The sequence below is a fragment of the Tachyglossus aculeatus genome, chromosome 19, assembly GCF_015852505.1.
Source record: "Tachyglossus aculeatus isolate mTacAcu1 chromosome 19, mTacAcu1.pri, whole genome shotgun sequence".
Taxonomy (NCBI): Eukaryota; Metazoa; Chordata; class Mammalia; order Monotremata; family Tachyglossidae; genus Tachyglossus; species Tachyglossus aculeatus.
This window is the reverse complement of record NC_052084.1, coordinates 11,710,629-11,726,556: the sequence shown is the minus strand read 5'-3', so window position 1 is coordinate 11,726,556 and position 15,928 is coordinate 11,710,629. Positions and strand designations below refer to the sequence as shown.

Here is a 15,928-nt window from a genome sequence, read left to right as displayed (position 1 = left end):
GAACCTCTGATTCCCAGGCTCGTGCTTTATCCACTGGGCCACTGTAGGCAGGTGCTTCTGATAACCAATCAACATTCACCCTGCACTAATAAAATAGATTCCTCCTTCCAAGGAAATTCATTCTTTTATCATAGTCCTTGGGGTCCCCAGGGGATGACAGCCATAAATAAATAGGGAACCAGAATACAGGATCACCTTTAATCTCAAATTTGGGAAGCAAGAAACAGAAAGCACTCTGCTTCTGAATTATATCAATTTGCAAGGACTGCTGCACTATTTATTGGAAAATTCAGGCATTTTTGGTTTCTCTCCCTCCGTTAAATTATCCATGAGTTCTTTGTGTACACAAATATTTCTCTTTGGTTTGAATCTGACTCTAAGACATAGCACCATAAAGAATAATGAAAATGTATATCAGGTTTATACTCCTAACTGTATTAATATCGTAAATTTTTAAAAAAGCACTGATCTTCCTTACATTCTGCATGACATTCTATTCCATCTCTGTATTTAAAGCCACGACATGTGAACAAAAGCCCAGATAGTAATGAAATATTTCATTTCAGCCAAATTTCATGGTTACAGAGTAAGCATAAAATGTCTTTCTTTATGAAGGCTGTCTAGTAACCCTGTAAATTGTGTGGCATAACAAGGCTTCTCTAATTTAAGTACTAAGCAACATTTAATGACCTTGAGGGTAGTTTTCAGCACAGTGTGTGGGAAATAAAGTGCTCATCCCCTGTTCCTGATTCACATCCCTTATTCCTCATATATTCTCTGGCATCTTTATAAGGCAGCACCAACAGGGAGAAACAAATAGAGGAAGCTCTGAGTTAAAGCCAAAGACATCCAAAGTAAATAATATTCAAACTTTAAGTTTTCTGAACCCAATTGGTCTATCTTGTCCTTTATCAATACTCCCAAGACTACCAGATTGTAAGCTTTCTGAGTTCAGGGAGCATGCTTACCAACTCTATTTTATTTTACTCTCCCATGTGCTTAGTCTATTGCTCTGCACTTGGTAAGTGCTCAATAAATGCCACTGATTTGCGACCTTTCAGTTATGACTGAGGGTAGTATCTTTACAAAGCTGGAATGAGAAAGAAGACTAAACACAGGTCCCAGCAACTCAATTCACTAAAAAGATCCAAGCCTGTACTTCTGCCTTACCCTTTTACCCGGGGTCAAAGGGGATGTCACTCTGTTGCTGCTGCCACTACTATCACTACCACTGCTCCTACAAGAACACTGTAGGCAGGGCCCACAGACCCCAGGAGAAATTCAACAGGGAGAGGGGCACAGCTAAGCTAAAGACTCCTGGCTCCCCAGAGAGCAGGATAGCAGGATACCCTGTGCAGGTACATGTGTGAAGTTTTGTCTCGTGTTGACCCTGCCTTAGTTTAAATACCTTTATTTGTGACTAGTGAATGAATTATGCCCATGGGATATGATTCAGTCTCATAGACCAGAACCAGTTCTTGGGTTCTAGAATCTGGAGTTGCAGGGAAGGGTTCTGGAAATGGTGGTAGAGAATGTCTTTGTTCCAGGGCACAGGCCTGGGAGTCAGAGGACCTTGGTTCTAATTGAAGCTCTGCTACTTGTCTGCTGTGTGTCCTGGGGAAAGTCACTTAACTTGTCTGGGCCTCAGTTTTCTCATCTTTAAGATAGGGGTTCAATACCTGTCATCTCTCCCACTTAAGACCACGAACTCCATGTGGGACAGGGATTGTGTCCTATCTGATTATTCTTTGTCTACTCCAGCCTTATAAGAGCACTTGGCACAAAGTCAGCACTTAAATGCCAAAATTATGATGATGATGATGACTACTGAGATTTTACCCTGCTAATTCTGTTGTATTGTACTCTCCAAAGGGCTTAGGACAGTGCTCTGCACATAATAAGCGCTGAATAAATACCATTGATTGATTGAGTACTCCTACTCCAGCACTTAGAACAGTGTATGGCACATAGTAAGAGCTTAACAAATACTGTTATTAATTAATCACATATACAAATGCTTTGCACATAGTAAGTGCTTAATAAATGTCATTAAAAAAAAGGCAGAAATGGGCTATCAAGATTTGACCAGTACACTTCTTTTCCTACCCTTAATCTGGATTTTTTAAAAAAGAAAGCTCTCTTTTCAATATGCAGTTGTTCAATGCCTCTCAATTAGAAAACACACAAGAGATATAGGTTGATAGCTCTAAGAAAACAGGGCATATAACGATGTTACATGCTCCTCCTTTAGGAAAAGGCAGGGGGCTGGGCCGGATGAACTCTAGGTACTTTCAGTCTTCTGATGCTGTAATTCTCTCTCTGCATTCACTCTGTCCCTAAGGATGACAGGATAAAGGAGTAGGTGGGAAGGGAAACCCATTTTTAGAGATTCCATATGGGTTCACCAATAGATGGCACCAGGTTTCAGGGCAAAGATGAGTAAATGACTGCAGCAAGCATCAACCTTTGCCCTGGTCTACCAAATTAGGCTGGTTAAAGTGCTAACTACATCCCTGCTTCCCGGAGATACTCAGGGTTTCCTCACTGTCACATTTCCAGGTGATGAACAAAGGAGAGAAATCAACCCACTTCTATACCCAGGTCCCAAAAGAGGAGAGTAAAGATAAATCACTGAGATTAAAAACTCACATCCAGAATGGTTCAAAGCATATGTTCCAGTGCCTGTAATGTAGCCAACCTTTTCATTCATTCAATCATATTTATTGAGTGCTTACTGTGTGCCTAGCACTTGGGAGAGTACAAAATAACATAGGTGGTAGACACATCTCCTGCCCACACCCTGCTTACAGTTTAGAGGGGGAGATAGACATTACTATAAATAAATAAATTACAGATATGTACATAAATGCTGTGTGACAGAGAGAGGTGAAAAATGATGCAAGGTTATCACTGAAGGGAGTGGGAGAAAAGGAAATGAGGGCTTAGTCAGGGAAGTCCTCAATTCATCCCATACTTAGGGAACTATATTGAGGTGGGGGTGCTGCTCAGACTAAGGCACAGAGTCAGGGAGTGGCAGAATCCCCTGCAGAGTTGAGCCACACAGCCCTCAAAATGGAGACTTATTTATATTAATATCTGTCTCCTCCTCTAGACCGAAAGCTTGTTGTGGGCAGGGACTGTGCCTACCAACTTTCTGTACTGTAATAATAATAATGATGGTACTTAAGTGCTTACTATGTGCAAAGCACTGGTCTAAGCGCTGTACTCTCCCAAGTGCATAGTACAGTCCTCTGCACGCAGTAAGCACTCAATAAATACTATTGATTGATTGATTGGAGGGATGGCAAGTTGGGAGAAGGGAGAATATTATGACCATTTCTGTCAACCAGGAGTTTTGCCCTTAGGTGTGCTTAGGTCTTGCTTGGCATACCACTTTTGACAGCATGGCATAGTGGATAGAGCCCGGGCCCGGGAGTCAGAAGGTCAAGGGTTCTAATCCCAGATCTACCACGTGTCTGCTGTGTGACTTTGGGGAAGTCATTTCACTTCTCTGTGCCTCAGTTACCTCATTTGGAAAATGGGGATTGAGACTGCCAGCCCCATGTAGGACAGGGACTGTGTCCAGCTCAATATGCTTGTATCCACTCCAATGCTTAGGATAATGCCTGGCATGTAGTAAGCACTTAACAAATACCATCATTATTATACCAGTATCCTCCCATTCATTCAATTGTATTTACTGAGCGCTTACTGTGTGCAGAGCACTGTACTAAGCACTTGGAAAGTACAATTTGGCAACAGATAGAGACAGTCCCTTCCCAACAACGGGCTCACAGTCTAGAAGAGGGAGAAAACAAAACAAGGAGACAGGTGTCAATACCATCAAAAAAGATAAATAGAATTATAGATTTATACACATCATTAATAGAATAGAGTAATAAATATGTACAAATATACCCAAGTGATGTGGGGAGGGGAAGGGGGTAGGGCAGAGGGAGGGAGTGGAGGCGATTGGGAGGGGAGGAGGAGCAGAGGAAAATGGGGGAGGGGGGCTCAGTCTGGGAAGGCCTCCTGCAGGAGGTTAGCCCACTTCTGGCTGTGGAAGAGAGACTAGAGCTGATTCATTTAAGAGGGACGGTAGTTTACTGGCTGGGATTTCATGTTGGAATTAAAAGCCTTTGATTATATTCCCAGACAGCCTTTGAACAAATCAACCAGTCCCTTTAGACCTCAGTAAAATGAAGATAAAAATAGCACTGGGAAAAGACTCTAGGATCCTTGGATAAAAGTTGTTATATCCGTACAAAGTATTACTATAAGACAGTTTTTATTTCACCTCGATCAGAGAAGGAATTAGGAAAACTTCCGACGTGCTTGTGCCTTTTCAAAACACCATGAATAATGGAAAAAAAAATAAGGCTGTCCAAGAAAAATATTTCCAAACAAAGCAAATAAAAAAAACCCAAAACATATTTTGAAGGCGAAGTAAAGCCAAACTCACATTTAATACTAGTGTGCAAGCTCCTTGGTGCCGATGAGTCAACAGCAGCTAAATTAACAGACAAAATATGCATGTTATTTGTGGCCTCAATATTTCACTTTAGAGAAACACTGAATAATCTCAACCAAATGGAAAAGACATTTGATTTACAAATGTTTGAAGGACTCTTTATCCAAAGGGCACTACGGCTCTAAGGGATGGGGAGGTATGAAGGTGTAATGTGTATTAAGGCAATTTAGCCCGAGGTCCTAAATGATAGTTTAGGATCACTCCTATTCCTCTTTAAAAAATAACTGTGACCATGTAAGTGTTCACTTCCAGGGTACTTTGATGCCCTGAACAGTCTCACACCTCTCTTTTCCTTTCTCAGTCCCCACATTCCTTCCTCTTCAGGAAACAATCAAGACCAGAGAGCCTCTCCCTACCTCTCCCATTCTCTAACCCTCTTAACCCTCCATCTAAACAAGCTGGAAGGACATAACTATGGGACTCAAAAGCAGTAAGTGCAGTATTCCAATCAGTCAGTTGATTAGGCTGAATTTAGACCCATGGTGTACACACACACACACACACACACACACACACACACACACACACACACACACACACACACACACACACACACACACACACACACACACACACACACACACACACACACACACACACACACACACACACCCCCCCCCCCCCCCCCCCAAAAGGTCTAGGTTAAATGTGTGGATATATATTTATGGTATTTGGTAAGTGCTTACTGCGTGTCAAACACTCTAAGTGCTGGAGTAGGTTCAAATTAACTAGGTGGGACACAGTCCCTGTCCCACATGGGGCTCACAGTCTAAGTAGGAGGGAGGACAGATTTTTAATCCCCATTCTACAGTTGAGGTAACTGAGGCACAGAGAAGTTAAGGTACTTGCCCAAGGTTACACAGTAAGCAATTGGTAAAACTGGAATTAGAACCCAGGTCCTCTAATTCCCAGTCCCGTGCTCTTTCCATTAGGACGCATTGCTTCTCATCTATATGTATATACATATATATGTATGCACACACACACATACATATATTTTATGTGTAAACTTTATATATGTATGTGTGTGTGTATATATATGTATATATATGTACATATGCACACATACATATACACACATCTCCTCATCAATTGAGAATCTCTGAAAACCGGCGGAGCGTATCTGTCATTAATACAAGAAATAGACTCAAGTGATTCAAAATTCCTCTTTGCTGTTTCTTGTTCTTTGACTTCACTTTAGACTTAGTCTGATTTTCTTAAGCTGATCCCAGATTTCCTCTAGTTCTTTTGCATTAACCCACCTGTAGTCTGTCTGGCGGTACATGTCATCCTTTTCTCTCTTTGCATATTCTATCCACAAGTCTGTATTAACATAGTTGTTTCCTAGTCATCCCAGAAAAACCCCATTGGAAAGTCCTTTGGAAGTCTCATCCACTATCTAGAAACCGAACATTACACTTTTGGATGTTGTTAAACTGCACAGCCCTGACCGAAGTAGGAAGGTCAAAGAGCAGCCAGTGATGGGTAAAGGTCTCTTTTTCTCTGTGTTAGTGGTTTTCAAAGATGACACTACTGATGGTGAGAGCCTGTAGCTAGTCTTTGGAATGCTATTATGCCTGCCCCATATAGGGCCTGCCTCTCTTTTTGACCCTGCCTCTTGGTATCCTGACCTTTTGATGCATTTGCTCATGAAGAGCAAACCTCCTCATTTGTAGGTTCCTACAAAAAGACCAAGAGATGGTTTTTGGCTTCAAGGAATTTGCAGTCTAATGACAAAGGGAACACAAAGATATGTTAGTACCATGCTCTGCACACAGTAAGCACTCAATAAATACAACTGAATGAATGAATATGTGGCGAGAAATAAAGACACATAGAAATGGATTGATTATGGGATATTAAGGGAACAAATTCCAGCTGGTAGACAGTATATTCAATAGTAGCGCCAAAAAATTCTTAGGAAGACAGTTCACTGATCTGGGTGGACCACTGATGATGATTATGGTATTTGTGCCAAGCACTGTTCCAAGCACTGGCACTGTTTGTCTGCTGGCTTCTCTTACACTCTATTCTTATGAGAAAAATCTGGCTAATATCAAACATGGCAAAAGAGAAGCAGCTTGGCCTACTGGATAGAACTAGTGACTGGGAGTCAGAAGAATGTGGGTTCTACTTTGGGCTCTACCACTTGTCTGCTGTGTGACTTTGGGCAAGTCACTTAACTTCTCTGTGCCTCAATTACTTCACCTGTAAAATGGGGATTAAGCCTGTGAATCCCATGTGGGATATATAATACAAGCTGATTAACTTGTATCTACTCCAGAGCTCACAATGTGCCTGGTACATAATAAGCAGTTAACAAATACCATTAAAAATATAATATAGATAAATAACACCAGTGAACGCTGCACAAATGAGAGAAACATATGAACCTTCCAATGAGATAATCTCTTCACCATAAAACAGCGTGATAAGAATCTAAAATTTCTAAAACAACCTAACAGGTCTGTATCTCAGGCCATCTTGTACATAAGTGCTGAGGGTGATGGGAATGATTAATGTGACTGGAGACAAATGAGTCTCATCTAGATGTCCTCCTGTGCTTGCAAGGGACAATGGGGCTTATTAAGTCATTTTAAATTCTACTAACAAATAGAACCCATCTGTTGAGTGCATGTGAGAGAGAATAGAAAGATCCCAGTCACTCAAGCATATGTGTAACCAGCAGACCTTTGGTTTTATGATATGACTTGAACTCCCAGCATGACAGATATAGTAATCATTACAGATTGAGAATACCTTTGGCAGATAGCAGTTTCCTGTGATGGGTAGCCATGTGATCCTGCATGAGGTACTGGGTTGTCAGCTTGGAGGAAGATCCAGGAAAAAAAGCTGAGAGACGGAAGAGCTTATTTTAGCCAACAGGCTCCAGAATTTCTCCGACATGACACCATTCTTTTAAAGTGAGGTCTGATTTTTCCTCAACAGCTTATCATGCAAGGCATTGATTTATTTTCACTACTGTATTCAATATTCAATTCTCGAGGCCTAAATTATTTGAAAGATAATTTATCACAATTTAATATATATTTTAGTCATTCAGAATTACAACTTCCGATAAATAACTTATGATGACTTGTAGGTATTCTTATTAAATCAGCTTTTTCTTATGTTTATTCCTTGACATCCGTACCTTTGAAGACTACTAAAGTTCATTGCTCAATGTTCACTTTTAATAAAAACCTTCTGACATTCTCTTGGGCCTGGGAAGAAACATACTTGCGTTTCTATCTAATCCCAAGAGGAGTTTACTTGTGAGGCTTGTCAAGTAATCCTCTTGGTTAGTCGGTTAAAGAGAAAGCTAAAGGACTCTCCAAAATACCTTAGCTGAGCCTGTAGGAGAGTTTCTGCTACCCAACAGACAAGCAACTACTAAGTGGGAGAGGCAGTAGTAGTAATGGAATTTTTTGAATGCCAAGGGATTCAGAAGGACCCACAAGGACCTGGGTTCTAATTCCAGCTCCGTCAATTGTCTGTTATGTGATCATGGGCAAGTCGCTTAACTTCTCTGCAGCTCAGTTCCATCATCTGTAAAATGGGGATTTAAAACTGCTAGCCCCATATTTGCCCTGTCTCTGCCCTCAATAAATACTAATTGAATGATTGAATTGTTACCACCAGGCAGCAATTCAGAACTTCTCATCTCCATCAATCAATGGTATTTATTGAGCTCTTACTATGTGCAGAATACTTTATTAACTACAGAATACTATACTATACTACACAGTACAACAGAATTAGCAGACAGATTCCCTGCAGAGAGCAACACTATTGATAACTCTTGACATCACCCACTCTCTTACCAGCAGACTCTCTGCAGGGCTCAGAACTGGATGTCTGAAAACTTCTGTTTAAAGTAAGAGAAAAAACACATTGCCTTGAACCATTCAATTCTCAATACTTGATGGCCAACTCTCCATTCTCTCACCATCACTTTATTTGCTATCTTTCTCAAAATTGCATCTACATTCTAAACTAGACTCTCTCATCTAACACCCCTGCCTTCTCATCCAACATCCCACAGTCACCACCGAGATCCATCTTTTCCTCATGTTCTCCATGTTGTTCTCTTTTCTATTCTTTCCCTCCGGTTCCATTCTACCTCTGGGGAAGCCTCTTGCCGGCATCTAGATTCCTAGTTCACTTTAAAAATTTTAGAAGGAAATGAAAAGCAATGTTCCTCTCTCCTTCCCCTGTCTCTGTCCCTAGTCTCTTTCCACTCCTGTCTCATTTCTAGAGGTATCAGCTTGCTAACAGCTTTCACTTTTAATTATAAAAATGGTATCAGATTTAATAGAATGGAATGGAAAGCATAAAGTCAAATGCTGAAATATGACTGATCCTGAGATTACATCGTTACCCTGGGAACTATTTTATAATTTATTGCTTAAAACACCAAGATTTTTTCTATCAGGTGCTAAAATCATATGATAATAAAATTATACTAAAAGAAATCTTTTTTTTAAACTAAATCCTGAATATTTTAAAAGGTGGCTATCTACTGAATGAGCCCAACAAAACTGTGAAACCAGGAGGCTGAATGTGTGGTTGGATGAATTAGCTGGGCAGCAACCAATCTGAAAAGCTTAAGAAAAGTTAGGGGAAGAACTAATTCAAATTCATGGATGAGTGATCCAAAATGGGTTACTGGAGAAAAGTTAGGGATATTATTAGATGATCCATCTGTAAATTCCAGGTGGATGCCAAGGAAGGCAACAATCTTATGTTTCCTCCGAGCATCTCTTTGCCACTCTCAGAAACAGAATGCTGGAGGGTTGAACCACTGAGGAGCAGTGTGGTCTAGAGGAGAGAGCACAGCCTGGGATTCAGAGTCTCTGTGCCTCAGTTATCTCATTTGTAAAATGGGAATTCAATATCCGTTCCCCCCAACTCCATAGACTGTGAGCACTGTGAAGGGCAGGGATTGAGTCTGACCTGATTGTCTTGTATCTTCTCCAGTGCTTAGAACAGTGCTTGGAACATCATATGCATTTAACAAATACCACAATGCTTATTATTGGTTTGACCCAGTCATGGCATTGCTTATGTTTTTATGCATTCATCACCTGCATGTCACTGCAAAGGTTTCATGATCAGTAACAGATGTAGGGGGATTCATATTCTTGGAGTGAGCCACATGTGAGTTACTCCTTTTCAAGCCGTTTCTGTTGATGTCTTGTCCAGATTTCACTAGACATCTTCAAGATGGTTCTCTGTGCAGTGTTGCTTGCTATTGGCTCTGCTTCTGGTGATGTAACTGTTGATGCTGTCCCGTGACTGGTGTTAGGTTCCACCCTCAGTTTTTTGGGGGGGTTTTGATGGCATTTGTTAAGCACTTTCTATGTGTCACGCACCCTTTTAAGTGCTGGGGCAGACACGGTTTAATCAGTTGGACACAGTCCCTGTCCCACATGGGATTCACAGTCTAAGTAGGAGGGAGAACAGGTATTGAGTTCCCATTTGCAGCTGTGGCACCTGAGACACAGAGAACCGAAGTGACTTGCCAAAGATCACATGGCAGACAGGTGACAGAGCTGGGATTAGAACCCAGGTCCTCTGATTTCCAGGCCTGTGCTCTTACTACTATGTTGCTTCTAGGCCAATCTAGGGGTTTGTCTGAGTTTACATGCTGAATGAAGTAGTGCCTTGATGGTTTAGCGGTTCTGATGGCTACACCCCAGGTACTAACCCTGTAGCTTAATAAAAAAATTCAATGGTATTTCGTGTGTGTGCAGAGCACTGTGTTAGGTACTTAATAAAGTACAAGAGAGTTGGTAGATGTGCTCCCTGCCCACAGAGAGCTTACAGTCCAGAGGGGAAGACAGACATTACAATGTTTTAATGGCCTATGAGTGGTTACCAGGACAGAGAACTACTCTTTGCTCATTCTCTCCATTTAAGCCTGTAGAACTTTTTGGTTTTGCTATTTCCCTTGATCGTTCACACATCTCCTCCTGCATCAAATTCCCTCTCCCCTCACACCTGCCACAGCCTCCATAAAAGCCCTACTCAGAAGCCACCTCTTCCAGAAGGAGTCCCTCAATTAAAAACAATCTTTCTGGTCATGTCACCCTTTCAGGCATCCTGAGCCCAGATGTACATTTCTATCTGTCTGATTTAACTGTAAGTTCATTATGAACAGGAAACATGTCTGCTAGTTCTGTTATACTGTACTCACCCAAGCAGTTGGCACAGTTTCTGCACATAGTAAGTGTTCAATAAATATTATTGCTTACATATATCTATAGTCATGTGCCTATTACATGCATGCAATTGATTGATAATGGCATTTGTTAAGCACTCACTCTGTGCTAAGCATGGTGTTAAGAGCTGGGGCTCTTGTGTTCACCATTACTCTTCCATTAGTTTGTAAGTTTCTTGGTGTCAAGAATCCTACCTCTTTCTTCTAATGTTTGTTCTTGAACTGTTCTCACCACCTCATCCTGAGTCCCTCTTCTTCCCAACTTCTCCTTCACACATCTCACAAGTCCTCTCCTCATTAGCTGTACGCAACTTCATTTGCTATGTTTTCTGTCCATTACCCCTGTTTTGCAAATCACTAGTCTAGCCCGAGCAAATGCACTATGTTTTTTTTTTTCCCATGGCATGCAAGTGTTCACTATGTGCCAGGCACTATGCTAGATAAGCTAATTAGTTTGGACATAATCTACATACCAAATGGGGCTCACTGACTTAATCCCCATTTTACAGATGAGGCAAGAAAGTGACCTTCACAGGTGACAGAGACAGGTTTAGCATCCATTTCTTTCTGACTGGCAGGCCCTTGCTACTTTCCTAGATAATCAATGAGTTCTCACTGTGTTGGGAGAAAACAAAACAGTAGAGTTGGCAGACATGATCCTTTACTACCATCACATCTCCTCCAAGAAGTCTTCCCTGACTAAGCCCTCATTTCCCCTATCTGCCCTCCCCTCTATTAAGCAGTTCAATACTTACCCTAGACCCACAGCCCTTATGTACTGATCCTTATGCTGTACTATTTCTTCTAGCTATAATTTAAATGTCATTCTTCTCCTGTAGACTGTAAGCTCTTTGAAGGCAGGTATTGGTGTCTACCAAATCTATTGTATTGTAGCTTTCCCAAGTGCTTAGTACAGTGCTCTGCACAGAATAAGCACTCAATAAATGTCATTGATTGACTGATTTGGAGAGTGCTCACATTATCTAAAAGTCCCTAGTATTCTATTTCCTATGAGATGACAGAGAACCTATTATCTTCACCAAGCTGTTTGTTCCTTGTGTTATCACAGCTTCTCGCACATTTTCCCAACTCTCACTCCCCAATTCAGTGTGTTCTCTTTCATCTAACTGGAATTACTTCTTATGAACCCTGAGAAGTGAGGACAGGCACTACCAGAACTTAGGCAAAGCAAGTTCAACAGTTCCAAATCCATTTCCCTCTATTACATGGCTCAAAGATGCCAGTTAAAATAAGGACTAATTTCATGCTTTTCATTTAAAAGCACTGTATTGAAGTTAGACTGTTCTTACTCATGAACAAAATTGGATCTCATTTTAGAAACTTCCAGCCACCAAAGAGCTCTCATCGACTTTCATTTGCAGTTAATTTATATTTCAGCAGAAGACCTGAGAATGCCAATAGTGGCTTCCTATTGGGAATTTTGGAGAAGAAAATAAAACATACTAAACCATCCGAGGATTGCATCTCCCACTCAAATTTGGGCATGAGCAGTCTGGGCGGATATTAGGGATTAACATAATATAATGTACAACCTTAATCTTAACTTCAGGCTTTTCCCCCTTAGGGACTTACAGCACTTCTGTTAGAATCATTTATAATATCTAATCATTGTTTTTCCAAATTCAACTGCTTTGAAGACTACTTTATTAAATGTGCTAAGCAACCCCAGCTGCGCTGTCTCACTTTAAATGCTTGGATTCTCCAGCCAAGTTAGAATTCACTCATTTGGGGTTTTAGACATTCTGGGCCAGGTAATGCATAAATTCTAAAGTGCTGAGCAACTTTAACCGATCACTTTCCCCACCACATCTCTCGTTCACCACCAAGTTTCTTCTTCTTCCCCACACCTGCCCGCAACTGCATTTTTCTGGCCCAAATTTTGACTGTTTCCTCTGCCATTTCCTTTTTCCTTTTGTATATTTTCCTCTTTCTGGCTTCCTTTGTTCCTGGCACTCTCACCTATTCTGCTTTTGAATCGACAGAGAAAAATGCTGGTTTTCCATTGGAATTTTCTCTGGTCCAACATATCTGCCACTGGGAGAAGGGTGGAAAAATTCTCAGCTTGGTTTTCTGGATGTGCCAATCATACAATAACTGGGCCTGAGTCCCAAACATTGTATCCTTCCAAGTTCCCAGAGGAATCACAGATGGAAGACACTCGTGAGGTGGTTGCCCTGAAGCACAGTTCTGAGTTACTGAACAATAAAGTGCCCCCACCCAGGTCTGGGCTGAGAAGGGATTTGTTTTTTAGTCCCTATGCAAAGTTGCTAGACAAAGCGCAGAGAAAAATATATGCCAGAGTCACAGGAACTCTAAGTTTATCATAGTTCTAGCTGGGGTTCTACATTAACAAATTACATAAAAAGGGGCTCGGTGCAAGCCAAGCCAATCAAGCAAAGTCAGAATAGCTCCAATTCCAGACTTTTAAATATTTCTCTACAATTGCACAGGGTGGTCTATAAAAATTCAGCCAGGTTGTATGGGCCAGTTTCTTTAGTGAGGATCTTTATGCATGCAAAAGGATGAGAACCAGCTCTTACACATCTTTCCTGTGAGCAGAATGAAGGGATCCAGGCTTAAACTTGCATCATGATGGATTTAACATAGAATCCCTCTTATATCTTTGTCTGATCTGAATCTTTTATCTCCTTCAGTAGTTAGTACGATATATAACACAAAGGAAACACTTAATATTGTCATGATTATCCCCCTATGTCCTCCAGTATCAAATATGGGACTGGATTAGAGAAGGAGATTGGGGGATTCCCCTTTTGTGAAAGACTTTGGAGAATGAACCCTTTCTAGGTTTAAACTGTGACTCTCTCTGCCAACTCTGTTGTACTGTATTCTCCGAAATGCTTAGTACAATGCTCCCTGCACATAATAAGCACTAGATAAATACCACTGATTGTCTCAACTCAAAGAAATGTCTCTAGATATCTTCCAATTGTAATATTCTATGTAAATAAAGAGAATATTTACACAGAGAACTTTCATCACTGGATTATCACCAATGAAAATACATGTATGGAATAAAATAATTAATGATTCAACGCTATGATTCATTTCCAACAATGAAACAGTAAGTTCACCAAAACAAATGTAAATATTAACATAAATGCATAATAAAAGAATATAACAAGATGATGAATAATTTCTTTAAAAGCATCAAGAAATTCATATCAGAGTGCTTTTAACCTCCAAACGGCACTGCTTATTTTTTCACACCCCTTTGTGAAAAGGCATTGCTAAAAGGAAAGTTAGATCCGCTGGCTTCTAAGCTTGCTTATTTACCAGGCAGTAAGCCAGACTAATTGTTTTAATATGCTGCCATTCAACATTTATTTTTAGCATTCTATCGTTCATTTATTAATTCAAAGCATAAATACTGCTGGGTTTGAGTGAAGTCAGCATGCTACCAAAATCCCAAAGAGAAAGGTGGTAACCTATCACTTGTTCTGTCTCAGTCACTCAATCAATGGTATTTATTGAACGTTCATGGTGTGCAAAGCGCTACACTATGCACTTGGGAGAGTATAATACCACAGAGTTGGTAGCCATGTTCCTTGCCCACAACAAGCTTAAAGTCTCAACAGATAACCTACCAATTTTGATTGGAAGAGGATGAAAGGAGAAGCTTTTTGGTTTCAATCCATTCTAAAATTGGTTTTTTAATGGTATTTCTTAAGAACTCACTATGTGGCAGGTGTTATACCAAGTGCCAGGATAAATACAAGCTAATCAGGTTGGACACAGTCTATGACCCACATGGTGCGCACAGTACTAATGCCCATTTTACAGGGGAAGTAACTGAGTCACAGAGAAGTTAAATGATTTGCTCAAGGTCACAGCAGACAAGTGACAGAGCCAGGATTAGAACCCAGGTCCTCTGACTCACAGGCCCATCTTCTTTCCACAAAACCATGTCACTTCCTGCTGGTTCCTGCTGCTGGTCACTTCCTCTTAGCAGTTCAAATAGGGGAGCCAATTCTGAATAAAGACCTCTTTTCTTCTTTCTGGATCTGCCCAAATTCACCTTCCAACACCTAATAGATGTGAATTAATGGGGCAATGCAATGATTAAAAAGCTCAGGGGACCCGAAGGGGTGAAGAATCTGGCCAAATTCTAACAGCAGCTGTACACAATGGTAACAAGAAAAAGCAGGAATTGGCACCTGGTAGATGAATGCAGTGCAAAATGGGGGAGAGTAAGTGGGAGAGAGTAAGTTCTTAGAAGGAAATCAAAGATTAGAAGCTGATGCCTGGAAAATTTCCTCCTCCTCCTCCATCCCAAATCATATTTTGAAACCAATTATTTTGTTGGCCCTTCTTCCTTCAGTGCTCCTTTTCCACCACAACCTTGTTATTCTTCATCAAAGTGGAAAGTAGAATAGATTGATTTGATACATTCCAAATCAACATTTCTTCCAGATGAAATAAAGGCCCAGCTTGCCTTATTGAGGACTGTTACATTTTTCATTTAAGGTTTTCAAGTTGTCATATTGGAATAGTAGCTCCATAATATGAGTTTTGTAGCTGTTCGTGTTTGCCTTGCTAAATAATAGGAAGTATTCATTTTTTCCACACACTCATAATTTGCAAATGATTGAAGGGGTTTTCCGCAAGGGGAGAAAGTATTTGGGTGGAGATTAAACATGAAATGGAAAGCTTCGGCCTACTTTTTTGGGAAAATGACGAACATATGCATGGGGGATATAATTGAGCCATTCAGTACCTTATTTAGCAAGTTTATTACCAAAAGGAATAACTTGATTTTTCAAACATCCAGTCAGTTTTAGATGGTCTAGGGTAATGGGGAAGAGGGGTAACATATTCTAATGAAGCCCCAAACAGAGTAAAAAACCCCTTCATTTAAATCTTCTACACCTAGATCTGTGGGCCATGTTGCAAAATGAACAGGGAGTACTGTGTTTGATCTTTCCTTCTATCGCTTCTGATGCTTGCCTTTGGGGAGGGGTTAATGAACAATAACATGAGCACAAGCCATGAGACAGAAACCAGAAGGAAATGATGTAGGAGTCCCGGATAATCCTCCCCCTTAATAATAATAATAATAATAATAATAATAATATTTGTTAAGCGCTTACTATGTGCCAAGCACTGTTCTAAGCACTGGAATAGATACAGGGTTA

General features: G+C 40.6%; 1 protein-coding gene across 1 annotated transcript in view; it reads right to left on the bottom strand.

Moving 5' to 3' along the window:
- The window catches only part of LOC119940632 (spermatogenesis-associated protein 7 homolog), a 55,019-nt gene extending 42,218 nt beyond the window's left edge, over nt 1–12,801 (bottom strand). The window contains 4 exon segments of the mRNA XM_038760849.1: nt 4,463–4,510; nt 7,292–7,384; nt 8,356–8,399; nt 12,623–12,801. Coding sequence (XP_038616777.1) covers nt 4,463–4,510; nt 7,292–7,384; nt 8,356–8,399; nt 12,623–12,801 — 364 coding nt within the window.
- Between the last annotated feature and the right edge of the window lie 3,127 nt (nt 12,802–15,928).